Here is an 18595-nt window from a genome sequence, read left to right as displayed (position 1 = left end):
ATGTCGCTACCAGGGTGAACCTTCAGTTCACCCCCGCGTCCGCGTTAAAATGTAGAAGCCCTTCTGGCTAACATTGAGAGACACCACACAAAAAAAAAAAAAAAAAAAACCCAATGTGTTCAAAAACTTATTTACGCTCGTGTATAACCAGCCTAACAAACGAACAACATTAAACTACTCCATCAATTATACGACAAAAATCTCCGATCGAAAAACTCAAATTAAAAGTCAAAAACAGATCCACGGAATATGCTATCAAAACTTCGACTTTGCTTACAACGGGTAAAAAACCTCCCGGGGGGAACCCCCTCCCCTTATCCCAGACGTTTCGTATTAAGCTGAAAACAGATAGGGCGTATGTCTCCTTGATTTATGTAGTTGCTTAGTGATGGGGCGTGTCGATGTGGATTGTCGATAAAAATGAAATGTGTTCAAATATGATATAATGTTTGTGATTCGTTGTATCATTCGTTTGTAATGATTTAGTCCTTTATGTCAATGGAATTTCTATGTAATTTATAAATAAGCTAGAAAATAAATTTAATCAAGATTATGATCGTAGTTTTAGTTAACTAGGCCACTCACAACCCCTCTCAATTTGTTGTTCATTGCTTTGTATAGCTTATAAAAACCCCTATACATTTTTTTTGCATTAACTAAACATGAAATACAGTATTAAACATTACTTTTCCTTTTGATTTATACTTAAAATATTTCAAATTTAATTTATAAGCTGTCAAGTCCGTGAATAAAATTTGCATTAAACCACTTGTTTAGGAACTTAATGCAAATATTTTAAGCTGGCAAATCAGTCAGTCTTGTTCATGATACTTTTTGTGTCTTGAGAAAAATATGGAAAGTGATATTAGGGTGGCTCATTTTTATCTTGAATGTTAAAAACTATGTAAATTTCGAATTTATATAGTACTAGCGGTCCGCCCCGGCTTCGCCCGTGGTACATGTTTACGTTTTCTCTACATAAGAACCATCCTCGTACTTCAAGGAATATAATAAAAAAAGAATTATCGAAATCGGTTCAGCCGTTCTCGAGTTATGCGCTTACCAACACATTTTGCGATTCATTTTTATATATAAGAAGAAGATGATTGCGAAATGGACAGTTTAAATAATAGCTATATTCAGACAGATTCAATAACCGTGTTCATCTGCTATCTGTTTACAAAAATTCTACTAAATTAGTTTAGTAGTTTTTGCGTGATGGCGCAAGACTTATTCACATCCAAACATTATTTCGATCATAGCATACTGGTAGTTGAATTCTTTCAAACAACCAATGCTTCGATTCAAAAGGAAAAATTCCATTTGATATTCATATACAATCGATCTGTTCTGAACATTTAAATATTTTAATAAATACTCCATCTCCATAAACCGTAAAACCTCCCGAATTTTCCCCTAACACTCGAGCTGTTAATAATTTGATATTTCTTTGAGAAACAACACCGCATTCATCCACCTTTATTTATAAGTCCCGTAGGACTGCTCCTTAGTTACATTCTGAGAATAATCTCGAAATTGCGTTACTTTCCCTTTATCAAGAAAGTTTTTTTCTATAATTTTATTATTTATGAATAATTAAAAATTATTTAATGGCCGAAATACCCTCGTAAAAGATTTTTTTACTTTTAAAGTATTACTTCAAAGGCACGAAGGACCTGATCCTAATTGTGCCCAATTATGCTTCTTATTACATTCTCATTTGCTCTTGAAATATTTTTAATTGAAGATGACGTTCCTTTTTCTTGTAACATAATTTATTCTTCACTATATCTATCTATGTATTTACTATCTATAATTTAATTATCTCTCTAAAGCTGTGCTATTCTTAGAATTACCAACTCAAGTAAGTTTTTGTGAAAAATTAATAATAATATATCGAAATTGAGTTTCTAGGAAAATATTTGAGAAAAGTATCTTTATGCTCTAAGCAGTATCTATATTTTTATCAAAATTCTGTTCCAACAACGTTATAGGTAACGTTAACGTTACACGAAATATTACTTGTTACTTTCATATAAAATAAAACTTTATCGATAAAATTAAAGACATCCCTTCACAAATTATATTAAGATCTCCTAAACGGCGCCGGAACTTGATTTATACCACAATTGCATATCTTTTGTTAACATTATCACAGGAAATAAATTAACTACGACATTACAGAAACGGGTATTTACTTGAATAAAATAGAAAAATCATTACTATACGACGATTACGAACGGAAGCTATTTAGACGTACTCTTATTTAGTACTCGAAACTGCCATTAAAGTCTAATTAGCTAAATAAAGCACTAAGTACAAGCTAGGCCCCAATTAAAAGGGACTTGAACTCGTTGAACTTATATCATTACAATGGAGTTCAAATAATCGACAATTTTCAACCCTTTTCAATCTTACAATTGAATTTATCGATAATCGATTGCACAACACTAGAGGAAAGTAACAATAACGTTTTATTGCTTTCTTCACCTGTATTGATTTCTCTGTATGAATATATTTGTCTGAGTTATCATTTATATTTTATGGTGCGTTAGGTACATATTATGTATATAAATGAAAATTGTTTTGTTTGTTTATTCTTATACTAGGTTCCCGCCCGCGGCTTCGCCCGCGCAGTCAAAGAAAAACCCGCATAGTTCCCGTTCCCGTGGGATTTCCGGGATTGCGTCATTTTCCCGGGATAAAAAGTAGCCTATGTCTTTTCTCGGGTATCAAAATATTTCCATACCAAATTTCATGAAAATTAGTTCATTAGTTTAGGCGTGATTGAGTAACAGACAGACAGACAGAGTTACTTTCGCATTTATAATATAAGTATGGATTACACTGCAATGAATTAGTAACATATAGACATGAATTTCTATTCTAGAGTTTATCTTCATTAACATTTCATAATACATCCTTCCAAATCATCATTTTAGTTTCCAACAACAAAAACTAAATATCTGCCAAAAAACGTCCAAAAAACCTTGTAAAAACGTAACAAATAAATCCAGTGACGTTCGCAATCACAATACATAAAGGGCGGTCACATTTCGGCGAGTCGGGAAAATCCCCAGAAATCTGATCCAATAATAACGTAATACGATCCCGATCGACGAGTGACAGTGACTGACGTGCGTCGGATTGTACACGGGCGGGTGGAACGCCGCGTTTTTTTAAGGCTCAGCTAAATATTGTTTCCACCATATGCTGATTCCATAGCCTTTTCGTAGTAATCTGTTATTTTGCTTGTGTATTTTTATGTGTTTGATTTTTACTGCGAATAAATTCTAATTCATTCTTTCAAATAAATAATAATGAAAGCGTTCTTAGCGCACGTCAAGCGCGAAAAAGAGGTTGTATCGTATTCTTACCAGCCCCCCTAGACAAGTGGCTTTCTATTAGCGTAAAGTTCAATAGAATAGATTATGAATGTATGAGATTGACGTTTGATTACGACGACGACGACAATTAATTACGTCAATCTCATACATTCATATTCTATTCTATTGAACTTTACGCTAATAGAGCCACTTGTCTAGGGGGGCAGTATAATATATCATAACTTGTATCATAGCGCGGCATTAGGTTAGCGCTCGAAATGAGAAATTTATTTTTAGGCAACACACTTGAGTATTTTTTAAGATCTTGTGTATGTAATACATCGCGTTCGACGCGTGATAGTGACAAACAGGCGTCATGTATGTACACGGACGGGTAAAACGCGGCGATTAAAAAAAAAATTAGGTCTTTTGCTTGGTGCATTTTAATGGTCTTTCTTTCAAGTGTTTCGTGTTAAATTCTAGCATCCTATGGAACATAGTAATATTTATATGCTATTGTTTTTAGTCGAACTTTTACAACGTATCTTTTTGTATCAAATTAGCGTGTGAATCCACGGGTTAAAGTTATACTTTCTATATTCAATTTGTTCGTAATTTCAGACCTAACGCCCTAAATATTTCACAGCAAATTATAATTAATATTTGATCTAAATTGAACCAATAATAATAGTTTGAGTAATCCAATTTTCTACGTAAAAGTTTTTAATTGAGTATGAAGTTATTAAGAACGAGAATTTCTGAGAATTTGCTTATTCTGAGGGTAGTTATTATAAAATATATTTGGTTTTGGTTTGTAAAAGGTATGAAGATAAAAAATATCTCAAAACCTTACAGTACGATATCGTTTATTACATGACATGAGTTAGTTTAAAAAAACTCATAGTTTTGACTAAAACCTACTAACTCATATTTTTATTAACGTTTACATAAAAAAAGAATAGCTAAGTATATGAAAAATTTGAAATCGATCCAGCAGTTTTTGTGTGAAACGTTACAAACATACGTACAAAACCACAAATATTTACTAGCTTTACTAGCTTTCCGCCTGCGGCTTCGCCCGCGTTTTCAAAGAAAAACCCGCATAGCTCCCTTTCCCGTGGGATTTCCTGGATAAAACCTAGCCTATGTTGCTCAGTGAAGATGCATCTTTCTAATGGTGAAAGAATTTTTGAAATCGGTTCAGTAGTTTATGCGTGAAAACCATACATACATACATAATTACAAACCTTTCCTCTTTATAATATTATTAGTATAGATAATAGTTTAGATATCTCATATTTCAATACACAATAAGTTATATTATTTTACAAACAACAAAAACAAATATGTTTTTCAGCTACCATAATACACAATCTTTCAAAAAGATAGTAAGAAGCAGAGGAAATTAGAATGACCGCGTCGAATTTTATTCTGCGAATATATTCCGTTTATTGGTTTCCATACAAAACCCCGACTTTATTACTTTTTATAAATTACTTTTATTGCATAATAAATTTGCTTCGATATTGCCAGCGTTTTTTTGGGATGTTTGCTTACCGTTCAGTTTATTAGATTGGTCTTTGGATATGTCTTTGAATTGTCGTTAATTTTTGGTAGATGAGTTTATCTTCTCTATATAAAAAATTAAACCCGTTTTTCTTGGTCACGGCATCACGCGTGAACGGGTGGACCGATTTCGATAATTCTTTTTTTATTATATTCTTGAAGTACGAGGATGGTTGTTATGTAGAGAAACGTAAATATGTAGGTACTACGGGCGAAGCCGGGGCGGACCGCTAGTTTTTTATAGAATAGGTAGGTTTTTAAGTAAAATGTGTATGTCTTGGTTGCTTGATTTTGAAAATTCTGGTTTAAGTGTAAAATTTATGAAGATATTCCAAACTGTCCAGCCGTTTTTGAGTAATTTGACAACATACGTTCAAATTTAATTTGCTTACTTGTATTAAATATAAAAACGTACAGATTATATCCTTCTTGCAAAATAAAAATCAACTTACAAAAATTCACATAAAACTCAACGTCGAGCTATTTAGTCTGCACGTAGGTACATACATACAAAAAGCCCAGCAAACAAACAACCCGAGGGAGTAATTTAGATTTAATCGTACTTAGCGTTATTCAGAGCACGCTAGAACATTCTCTTTGGAATTCCCGTTTCTGCGAGTTATGTGCGCGGTGAATATGGTCAAGTGTGTAGTGTGGTGGTGAGATGTGTGTGACTGGAGGGAAAAGGGCGTTTCATAGATAAAAGACGTGTGGCACTCGGGGACTGCCGCGGTAAAGCTATTGCATGCTATGCCTTCAAGCCACACCTCCGTGCCCGTCGGAGTGGGGAGCGAGAGGTTTTTTCGTTACGGAATTTCTGGATTCGGTCCCCGCGCTCAAGGCCCGCGATAGAAGCTATGCAATAGCTTATAAAAATATCTTTATTGAGTCCAAAATTAATACAGTACATTTACACTGTGGCTCTGTCTTCCTAGCTAGGAAAATCCTGTGTTAAGGAAGACAGTTCCTTCCCAGAGAGCATGTTCGGAACAAAACAAAGATTATATTAATTATTAAAAAAAAAAACAGATATATTTTGGTTATTATTATTATTGAAGTGAAACTTCTTTAAGCGCTTTGAGAATAAAATCATGTAATGGAGTAAGGCGACGATGTTATTATCTTTGAATCTTGCAAAAGAAGTTTCACTTCTGACACGTGTGACACACGCTCTTTTTTTTTGTTGGTTTCAATATGAAAATAAATTATTTGTGTGTATTTGATATGTGAGATTGTTAATATGAATACATTATTCATAAGGTACTATGTTTTTGGTACAAAATGTAGGTATGATGATGACTTCTCTATGTAAAAAAATACAATCAAAGTCTATAAGGATAAAAGGGTTTAAATAAAAAACAGCTGCATAACCTTCTAGTCCCTTGCAAATATATTCAAACAAAATCGAACCTTCCTAAATTTCACAACTACCCTCCCATAAATAAATTGAAATTGCAATTCACAAAGACCCTACGTCATAGAAATATAAAATACAACGATACAATTTTATAAAACGGTCTCAGCTTGAATACATCACTAGTGATGCGCGCCGGAATGGCTTATCGATTATCGATATCGACATAACGCTGGCTCGACAATGGACCGACGACATTTTTACGAGCTTCCGCCGTAAGGGAAATTAAATATATTAATATTTAATGTATAGAATTCTTTAGAAATAATGTGTTTTGAGGTGATGTTTACAGAAATTTGGAAAAATGATGAGTTGAAAGTTTAAAAATTTCATGTAGAATACGTTAGATATGACTTTGTTTTAAGACACGTTAAATTTTAAAATGATTATATTGAGTATTAGTGAGTATTAGAGTTTATAGTGTGTTTATATTTTGTAAACATTATTTTCAATTATTAATACAAACGTCATTAAAATGGATTTAAATCACGTTCTTTATAAAGTGTTTAAAATGCAATGTTTTTAACTATAAATAAAAAACACATATTTTTAATTTAAACATTTTACCTACTACCTATCAACCTGTTGTTTACCTGTATAAAAATACAAACCTCTCATCTACTCCTACAAACCAACATCAAAACCGGACCATCCATTACATATACATAAAACACAAAAACCCATCTTATCAGTAACGTCTACTTATCCGGCTTAACCCGGGATCGAACTCTGACCCCGGCAATCCGGGTAAGTCGTTAATCATTTTGTCTCGCGTCTTTGTGCGAAATAAAAATCTTTTTATTAACGTATGGGACTGTCTTGAAGACTGTCGAATCTAGAGCTGGTGAATATAGATTTTCTATTCATTGGAACTGCATTTTAGAATCTAATTTTATAACAGTAATCTATACTAATATTATAAAGAGGAAAGGTTTGTAATCATGTATGTATGGTTTTCATGCATAAATTACTGGACCGATTTCAAAAATTCTTTCATCATTAGAAAGCTGCATCTTCACTGAGCAACATAGGCTATATTGCATTTTCAAAAAAATTAGAGATCCTTACCAAAAATGCAATAATGTAACCCGAGGTGTAAAAAATTCCTAAAAATTCGTTATCGCGTGCGCTGCGGAATCTATTCCTTGAAGTACGAGGATGGTTCTTATGAAAAAAAACGTTAACATGTAGGTACCACGGGCGAAGCCGGGGCGGACCGCTAGTGTACAATAAATTTATTATTTAATTTATTATTTCGAATACTATGCATAAAATACCTATAAATGGAAAAGTATTGATTAGTGGATGAATGTTTGTTTGTATCGCTCTAAAACTACTGAATGAAGTTTAGTGAAACTTGGCAATGATGTGTTTTATCTACTAAATAACACATCTTCTTATATATAAAAATGAATCGCAAAATGTGTTGGTAAGCGCATAACTCGAGAACGGCTGAACCGATTTCGATAATTCTTTTTTTATTATATTCCTTGATGTACGAGGATGGTTCTTATGTAGAGAAAACGTAAACATGTACCACGGGCGAAGCCGGGGCGGACCGCTAGTTAGATATAAAAATGAATGGTACACATACATTTCTTAACAATATTTCGCACAACTGTACCTGTGTTGTTTCTTGTAAAAATCATAAAACAACTTAACAATAACAAATACACTTTAGTTTTTTATAATATGTATATAAAAACACAAAAATATAAAACAAATCGCTTTGAAATAGAAGCTTCCTTTATAACATGGGTTCTATTATAAAATGATATTTAATTTACATCGCAGGTTATGTGAGACAATCCTATCCGTAGTTGAGATTGTGGTACAAGTGATGAGATGTAGCGGAGCGATGAGCGTAGCGATTTTTAAACACTTAGGTCGTTAGAATTGCTTTCAAGTGTTTGAAGAACTGAAATGTTTATTGAGTATGGATGTTCGAATGGATTTATTGGTTCTAACATGGTTATTTTTAATTGTTAAAATTGTTGTTCAATTGTTAAAATTCACCTGTAGACAGCTTTATGTGTAACATAGATTATCTATATCTAGTTATATTGTCTAAATCTAATTCTCATAGGAAACAGATGTTTCACCGCAGTAAAAAGTAGTCATAGTAGTCATTCTAGCTGCAATATCCAGTCACAAAATCATACAATAAAATACTGCTTTTGCGACATGTTACACATTTATAACAATACTTATTAGAATGTGGTACCTCAACAAGCAAGCCTCTAATATTATCTTCTTGAAATTTAATAAATTATTAAATTTAACCGCTCCTCGCTCATAACTTATACCATCGTAACGCAATATCGTATAAAGAGGGAAATATTTTCTTTGTACATTAAGGATGCGAAATGGAGCTAGTCGTCAAAAGGACCCGGGTTCGAGTTCCGGCTTTGAACTTTAAGCGATGAATCCAATTAGTTTTAGTCACGTGTGGAGAATTAAAAATTCGAAATTTATTCATACTTTTTAAAGTTTTTTTTTTCTGAGCTTGCAATATTTGAAGTTTAAAACATAATATACGTAGAATTATCATCATATATTTTATCTAAAAAATGCTATGAGACACTAGTAGACTTTAAACACCTTTAAAACTTGTAAAAGTTTTACAAAAAACTTCGTAAAATAATTTGAATACCATTGAAGAATAATATTCATAAATTATTTAATTAATTGAGTAAGGGCGCTTGTGCACTACAAGGAATTTTACTGTCCGGCATTCCGATTTTTTACGGTCCGGTATGGCATGAAAAAACCGATGAATTGCTTGTGCACCTGTCCGTCTTTACTCGGATCAGTGCGGTACAGTTCAAGGAAGTTTGGCGGTATAATGCTATCATAAATGATTGTTTTTGCATTTTACAAGAAACGAGTAAAAAATATAGAAGGTGAAATATTATATTACTTCGTTATAATAAAAAGTAAAGTTCCGTAAGAGATTTAAAATGCGTGTTTCACTTATTTATTTTAATCGGTGACGAGGAGCTAAAGCTATTCCCACTTGAACTTTAACTTACCAACACTTACTTAGATAATGATTATAGGTCAATGCTTGGTCAATGTATATAAAATCACAGACTAATAATAATATACTACGTATACAAATAAAATAACAATACCGACTTCTCAAATCTCATTGCCAACTAAAAGAAAGTAAAACAAGAGCTTGCTTTTAATTGGCATATGCAGTAAAAACAGTAAAATCCAAGCAAGTGGGCATTCGAAAACAATTATACCTACAGCGACTCGTAGACACAAAAAACCATCCGGAATAGGGAAAAGTAAAATGTCGGACAGTAAAATTACGTATAGTGCACAAGCTAGTATATAGATTAATGGCGTGCCATACCGGACCGTAAAAAATCAGAATGCCGGACCGTAAAATTCCTTGTAGTGGACAAACGCCCTAAGGGCCGATTTTTCAATCCTTGGATAAAACTTACCCGTCCAATAAAGTATTACTCGATAATATTAAAATGTCACCTGTAAACTGTCAAATACTGGCAATTAGAATACATTTCATAAATGGTTGTTTAATACGTTATTCTACAAATAAGTTTTAACCAAGGATTGAAAAATCAGCCCTTAATATAATATTTAACAGGATTAAAATAAATGGAATAGTTCAAATTAATTCAATACGTTTCCTAGAAGAATTTTATTTGAATTTCCTTTTTATTCCTCTCAACGTTATCAAACTCAAACCTATTTATTTTATATCCTTTTGAGTGTTATTCATTTAAAAGTAAAACTCTTGTAAATGCTCATTTTACTGGACATAATTACTTAATAATATTATGTTCAAAATAACATTTCAAAACGTAATAGAATTGAACCATCGGACTTTAAAAGATATTTCTCTTTTTACATATTTTATTTTGGTTTTGATAGAATAAGTGTTTAAATGCAATGAAACTGTTATCAAATATAAAAATATATACCTAAACTAGATAGTATACAATCGTATGCACCTAAAATAAAAATAAAAATACTGCTTTCCCTACCGGGAATCGAACCCAGTACCCCTTGGTTCTACACTAACGCTTTAACCACTACCAAAGTGACTACTAAATCTACCATAACTTATTTTTTGTCCGTCTATATCCTGTAAAACCGTTTCATTTCATACATTTCAAGATATAAAACATCCCTATCCCACATGCAAGTACAGATTACAATTACCTACGCTGTTATCCCCACCATACGCTCAAGACCCTGTAGTATAAAACGGAGACGAGGCCATCATTCAACGAATAATATCACAGCAGTTAACTCCTAAAAACATTCGCGAAGCGTCCAGATTAAGTAATAAATAACGCTGTGGAAAATTTAAGAGGAAATTTATAATGATGGCGCTCGAGTTATGAGAGGTAGCGGGTGTAGTTAAGCGTTTTTGGTACTGTAGGGGATAGATATGTAATGTGACTTTTAGGATATTACTTATTTAGGAAAAGGATAGTTTAAAAATGTGGAAGCTAATATGTGAGGTCGAAAATAAAAGTGTATAAAAGGCTTGCTTAATGACTATTAATTGTAGACAAAGTAATTGGAATATGCAATTGATAAAATCTGGGATAAATCAGTTTAGTTGTTGTAGCAACAAATACAGTTACATTTTACGGTAACAGTCATATAAAATAATATAATATTTTCCGCAAGATTTACTTACATTAATAACCAAATTTAGCTTTACAATCCAAAAAATAAATAACACAAACATGATAGACATCTCATTGCTTCGATTCAAAAGAAAAAATTGATTCACTAATTTCGATTGCTTACAAACAAATTTAAAGTAACAACTTTAGTACTTATTATATTTTAACTGAAAGACACTCAAATGATGATAACTTACACTCAAGAAATATAAAGAGAAATAGTAACTATTCGGTCTTATATGAGACGGTTTAAATGAATTCTCTCTCAGTAATGCTTCTATCGTGTACGTACTGTCCGGTGTAGGGTGACAATGCGTTGGGTAAAGTGGGGATAACTTTAAAGTGGATTCACTTTGGATTAAAGTGACATAATAGATGGGGATAAAGAACTTTTATAATGGTTTTAAAATGAGTATGTTATAAGGGATATAATACTTACAGTGGTGTATCTCTATAAGTCGATGCATATAAGTTCATGTGTGTTTTCAAATATTATTTTTATGATACTTTTCATCTTCTGATAAATAAGATTTAATAATAAAATTTTAGTATTATAACATTTTCGATCGTAATAAATATTAAACGAAACATAAAAAAGGTTATAATTTACCGAAAAAAACGTTCAATTATTCAATAAAACTTACATAATTTCCCGAAAATTTATCAAACATGTGTACCACAGTTTCCCGAAGTGTGGCCACCATACATATTTTATAACCCTCTACGACTATTAGCGGCGAAATAAAAGGACACTTCTGAAGCATCTTTTATTTAAAATTGTGACAACTCTCCGCTCTTTAGCTCGCAATTTTTAACTTTATTTGTTTAGGATTCCTTTCTTAGTTTTCGGAGTGTCTGGACATTTTTGTGGACGGAATGTTTAATGGATAAAGTGAAAGACTTTAAGAAATAGTTTTGTGTTTTTATTTTATATAATAATATGTTCATCGTTTATATAGCCAGCTAGCTGCTTCGCCCGCGTTTTCAAAGAAAAACCCGTTCCCGTAGGATTTCCGGGATAAAACCTATCCTATGTCCTTTCTCGGGTATCAAAATATCTCTATACCAAATTTAATGCAAATTGGTTCAGTAGTTAGGCGTGATTGAGTAACAGACAGACAGACAGACAGACAGAGTTACTTTCGCATTTATAATATTAGTATGGATTATGTTTGTCTTCTTATATATCAAAATGGGACTACCCATGCAATTTTAGCAGATATACCAAGATATATTATTTAGGCAATTGCTAATATTTGTAACTAAATCATATTTCTTATCGTACGTATTTTAAGGGATGAATTTTATCACGTAGAACAAAAAAATGCTCATTGCAAATCTATCTCTACACAACATTTCAAATCAAAATCGATTCAGTAGTTACATAAAGCTACATGTTCACATTCACGTATTTATTACAACAATAATAGGTACAAGCAATTTCACAGAGCAACATTTAACATAATTTTATAGGAAATAAACAATTTAATAATTCAATCGTTTTTACGGTGTTTGCTCGCTTGGGACTTTCTATTATACTTAGAAATGCAAGTTTTTCTGCATTGTTGCTGACCTGGGGTCATACGTAATTGTATGTTATGGATGGTTGGATGTATGTGAGTTTGATTCCCATCGAGGTAAAAAAATATGTTCGAAAGAATATTATTTGTATGCAAAAAGTGTGGTGTTATTAGTTTAATTTCTGTGGAACAGATAAGCCCATTTGATTGCAGTTTTTTTTACTTATCTATCACAATTATTATTATTATGTAATATAGCTATTTTTATACATAGGTACTTGTTATTTTTATTAACAAGCTTATTAATAGTTCTAAATACTGTTTTGTCTTCGATAATTATAACTAAACCTATTTTTAACCTCCTACAATAAAATCACACTACTAACATCAGACAGAACCGCGTTTCCCGCTAGTATATAACCCAGTGAGCTGCCAAACAGTGCTGCCAACATCACAATAACGATACCAACATTGCAAATTAACCAATAGTCATGTTGTACAGTTAATGGAGCCAGTAACTTAACCGCTTACATGATTAACTAATTTATGGTAGGGGATTGAAATAGACTTGAGTTAGTTTTAGGGTTAGATATTGGAATCTATACTAATATTATAAAGCTGAAGTGCTTGTTTGTTTGAGCGCGCTAATCTCAGGAACTACTGGTCTGTTTTGAAAAATTATTTCGGTGTTAGATAGCCCATTTATCGAAAAAGGTGATATTATCACGCTAAGATACACTATCTATATAAATAGATATAATATATCATAATATTATATTTTACATAAAATTCACTGACCTACATAGGCCGTAGTTTTCGTTTCCCTAAGTTTTTTATTCCTACCACAAAACAAAGGCGAAACTTCGCGCATAGAAGCCTCCAGCATTAAGAATTCACAACATACATCCTTATTTAAAACTTTCAGTATTTAAATACACATAGAAAATGAAGTGGGCTAAAGTGCAGATTACTGCTTTTTATGTTTCGCTGCAGCGATGAAAAATTTTAAACTATTAAATGCCGCTTAAGCTTAACGTGGCGGTTATTTTTTAATAAAATTTGTTTATACACTGTTGTAATATTTAGTGCAGCTTTACTAAAATATACTAGTTTTAAGGCTATGGCTTTACTCGTGATATTTATACAGGATGTCTAGAACTCGTAATTTGGATGCTTTAATAGACAAAGGTAAAAAACTCGACTAAAATTTTTTAAACAGCTCTGTCTTGGAGGGGGTGACGTTAGCACCCCCAATATGGGGTGTTTTTATCGATAAAATTGTTAATAGAATCCGACCTTAAAATATAGTCACTACCCTTTTGGACACATTGTATAATCGTTTATGTACCAATTTCAGTTCTATATTTCTTCTAAGGATTAGATTGTTTGAAAAAAACTAACATTTTCCGATTTAACAACATTTTCATTGGTTCAGCTCGTATTGGTCACGTGATGTTGTAGCCTTTCTCGATAAATAGACTATCCAATATTTTTTTTTTTTTAATAATTCGAACCATTGTCTGAGATTAACGCGATTAACCAAACTAACAAACTTTTATAATATAAGAGAGACATAGTATTTATTGCACGCCTCATAAGCGAAGCGTTGAGGTGGGTACTACTGTCACTTCGCGCAAAACATCTGATTTTTCAAACTTAAAATGTCTTTATGTATCATACATTGCACTTGTAAGATAATACATACACACACATATTAAGAAAAAACACTATTTTTAACATTCATGATATTTTTGATGTCATTTTTGTTATTTAAACTAGTTAAAAAACAGTTTAAAAAAGTTCTGTCTTGGACGTCCGTGTGTCTGTATGTGCGGAGGATTTTCTTGTTAACACGATAGCGACCGAAATACTTTACTAATCGAGTCTTTTTTTTTGAGGAAATTATTATATTCCTGAATGGCATAAGTTTTTTTCCCGGATCGACGGTCCGTAGAGCGAGCTAGTCATAAGCTGTAATAATTCCCAGAAACTGGAACGTAATAGATTTAGTATTTCAAGGAAGTCTTTACCTTAGGTTCTGCTAAAGGCTTTCCGAGAAATGTATCCTGTGATGGGATTCAGTGACAATTAACGCGGGATTTAATTAAATGTTTCTAGCTGAATATTTTATGGGTAAGGGGAACTCTAGTGATGTGCTGTATGGAACAAATAAATTTCTTTACTGTTTTTTGTTATCACATTTTACTGTTAGAAGTAAAAAATGTTAATGGATTTTAAACGCGAATTTTAATTTAGAATGTCATTACTTTTGTTACGTATTGAAATATTTAAAATGTTTATACGTTTTTTGTCGCGTTATTAATGAATACCGGAATATTTGTTTTTCTACGCGGGAATTTCATGATTAGAGAACGCGTTTGAAGTATACGAAATATTTACTAAACAGATATTAATTAAGTTTTCCAAGTTACGCATCAGTTTATTTAATAAGCTACTGTTTCATTATACTGGCTTATACAATTATAAAAATACTTATCAAAATTAAAAATTTCGTGTCCTGTCTATACATAACTTAACTCTATAGTTTAAACTCAACTAGGTCTACGGCCTTAGAATAATTCGAGCCAAGTTTTGAATATAATTTATATTGACATAGTTTGGTATTTGAAACCAACTATTTGTTGGCAAATTATTAACTTTAGTTTACCTGGCTAACCCGGAAGTAATTGAGTTTGAGAGGGATAGAGATATTGTGTGTCTCTGTCACACGGGATCTTAATAGATTATATTCCATTCATTTGATTGTCTACAAACAACAATAATCTTTTACCTAAAAGAGGAATTAGAAATAACATTGATTCGGAACTTCTAATATAATATCTACCTACCTATTCTTGTATATTTTTTATTAAAGTATAACTTACGTTTTACAAGTTTGTTTAAAATAATAATTAAAAAATTACTAAATTATAATTATGTATTTATTAAATATACTTACTTTCATTATACATAGATCTTTCAATTTCATTTTCTTTCATTAAAAATTTCTAACATTTTTTTAGGTTTCAAAATGAAAACTGACCTGTTTACATTTTTAAATAGTTAAATAATGAAAATTTTCTTCTTTTACAGAACCAGTGGTCGCATGTCGGAGAATGCTTTATCGTTTAAGGCTGACGCGTCTGATAATAAGGCGAGATACACATGTGAAGCCAAGAACATCATGATAAGCAACACTTTGAAAGCTGAAATCGACTTGACTGTACTATGTAAGTATTAACCTTAATACATTTATAAAAATATAATTTAAAAATTGTCGAAACAGAATCAGCTAAGTATTTTCATATTTAATCATATTATCACTACAGTATAAAACAAAGTCGCTTTCTCTGTCCCTATGTCCCTATGTATGCTTAAATCTTTAAAACTACGCAACGGATTTTGATTTTTTTTTTCAATAGAAAAAGTGATTCAAGAGGAAGGTTTTAGTATATAATTTATTAGGTTTTAGACAAAGTGGGTGAAGCCGCGGGCGGTAAGCTAGTAGGTACTAATTTAAATAAATACACTATATTTTGTAGCTGTTTTTATCTACTAGTCCGGGATACATCGCCCATTTTTGCAAGTGATTACTATCAAGCTAATTTTTCGTGAGTAGCTTTATTTTGATGAGATGCCCAATAATTTCATGTACGAAACTCTCGATTGTGGTAGCTACCAGAGGAAACAAGGATAAAATATTTTGATTTGATGGTTCTCAAATATTTATTACGCAATTTGTCTCTGTAAGCTACCACAATCGAGAGTTTCGTACATGAAATTATTGGGCATCTCATCAAAATAAAGCTACTCACGAAAAATTAGCTTGATAGTAATCACTTGCAAAAATGGGCGATGTATCCCGGACTATACCTATTTATTACTGATGAAATGAATTTTCATACATTTAAATACATACATGGAAACTTTGGCCAATAACGTAGTTTAGTTTGCAAAGGGGATTCGTATGGTTTGATATTTTAAAAGAATAATATTATACTGAATTTCTCACACAATAGATTACACCATACTAATATTATAAATGCGAGAACTCTGTCTGTCTGTCTGTTACTCAATCACGCCTTAACTACTGAACCAATTTGCATGAAATTTGGTAAAGAGATATTTTGATATCCGAGAAAGGATAGGTTTTATCCCGGAAATCCCACGGGAACGAGAACTATGCGGGTTTTTCTTTTCCAGCGCGGGCGATGCCGCGGGTGGAAAGCTAGTTTGATATTAAACAAAACTGCGATAAAAAAACAACTCTGATAAATAAATAAAACTTACCCGTATTTTCAAACGTTTCATACAAACTTAATTACTAGAAAACATAGTTTATTTAACTTAAAATTACACTCGAAATCCCATACATTAAGCAATCCTTTGACTGAATAACTCAATCACAGAGAAGTGTAGTCAAATGTTGTATTTGGGATGTTTGGTCCAAATTCAAGAGATAAGCGTTTATTTCTAACTTTTATTGTTAGACGTTACTTTTGATGTAGTATTTTTGTGTATGAATATTTGTTAATGTAGTTATCATTATTTCATGTAACATGCTTAGCTGTCGAATACTATAAAAAGCCGCTTTCCTTTGACTCGTGGCAAATTCGTACGAATCGTGCCTAGGGGCTCGGACGATGTTTATACGACGTTTGACCCAACTACCCTCACTTTGCTAATAGTCGTTGACTTGCTGCGTTTTGTTATCAACAACCTACATCAATTAGGTAGCTGAGTAGAATCGCAGTACCTACATATTCAAATTTGTATATTGCCAAAGAAGTTTCACTTCTGACACGTGTGCTCGTTACACACGCTCTCTTTTATTCATTTTAATATTATTTAGAATATACTTACACCATACAATCTTATTGTTTATTAACACGCCCTTTGGGTATAAAAGTTTTAAAAAAACGTTTCACTCTACCGACCAAAGCATCAAAGGAATTTATCCTTTACTCTAAACATAATTAGGTTACTTTTTCTTTGAGACGTTTGACAATCTTAACTTTGAATTCGAGGTAACAGTTCGTAATACTGTTATGTTTGCGTTTTCATTTCTCGGGAACGGATTTGTAGTTTGGATGTACTTGAGTGTTTTAATCGGAATACATATAGAATAATATACTATTTTTTATTCTGTAAGAGTAAATATTATAATTTACACTTTACACTTTCATATTTATAGATGTTTTAGAGAATTTAAATAAAATAACACTTAACAGTTTTTTCAATTTTATGTTTAAGATAAATTATATCGTTAGGTATATTAGCAATTGACCACATTGTGAAAATTTTTGATTTTATAATAAACAGAGTAGGTATTTGTGTTATTAATAAGTATGTATTGTAGGTACATGTTTACGTTTTCTCGCCAAAAGGACCACTCGTACTTCAAGGAATATTATAAAAAAAGAATTAACGAAATCGGTTCAGCCGTTCTCGAGTTATGCGCTTACCAACACATTTTGCGATTGATTTATACATACTTACTAGCTTTCCACCCGCAGCTTCGCCCGCGCAGTCAAAAAAAACCCGCATAGTACCCGTTCCCGTGGGATAAAACCTATCCTATTTCCCGGGGTAAAAAGTAGCCTATGTCCTTTCTAGGGTATTAACCCATTGACCACCGTAAGCCCCGATCGGGGCGCGACACAATAGATTTTCTATTGTGTCTGTGATTCCGAGGACTGATGGATTAAATTATCTCTACACCAAATTTCATGCAAATTGGTTCAGTAGGTAAGGCGTGATTGAGTAACAGACAGACAGACAGAGTTACGTTCGCATTTATAATATTAGTATGGATTAAATAGAAACAAATCCGCGGGTTTTACCTAGTATACAAAATTAACGAAGAAATGAACGTTAATTGAACAACAGTAACGAATAGTGTAACTAATAGCGAAACTAGTTTGAAATTTTGTGCAAACTTTAAGCAAGATAAATTGAGCAAGTTTGATAGTTTCCGTGTTGAAAAATATGCGTGGATATACCTTTACCCTTGCAGTTTAGTTTAACTTTGATTAGATATGTTTTATATAAATAGTAAACAATAAATCTCTCTATATAAAAATGAATCCCTATTTC

The 18595-nt window shown here is 32.1% G+C and overlaps 1 protein-coding gene across 1 annotated transcript in view; it reads left to right on the top strand.

The window, feature by feature from the left end:
- sns (nephrin adhesion molecule sticks and stones) overlaps positions 1-18595 on the top strand; it is a 207634-nt gene that overhangs the window by 143088 nt on the left and 45951 nt on the right. Inside the window, exon 9 of the mRNA XM_089711862.1 lies at positions 15593-15729. Coding sequence (XP_089567988.1) covers positions 15593-15729 — 137 coding nt within the window. The remainder of the gene's footprint in view (positions 1-15592; positions 15730-18595) is intronic.

This window comes from Colias philodice, chromosome 27 (genome assembly GCF_061535455.1).
Source record: "Colias philodice isolate Cphi_HAF_F1 chromosome 27, ilColPhil1 Martin Lab GWU primary, whole genome shotgun sequence".
NCBI classification, from domain to species: Eukaryota; Metazoa; Arthropoda; class Insecta; order Lepidoptera; family Pieridae; genus Colias; species Colias philodice.
The sequence above is the reverse complement of the archived record's forward strand: the minus strand, read 5'-3'. Positions and strand labels throughout refer to the sequence as shown.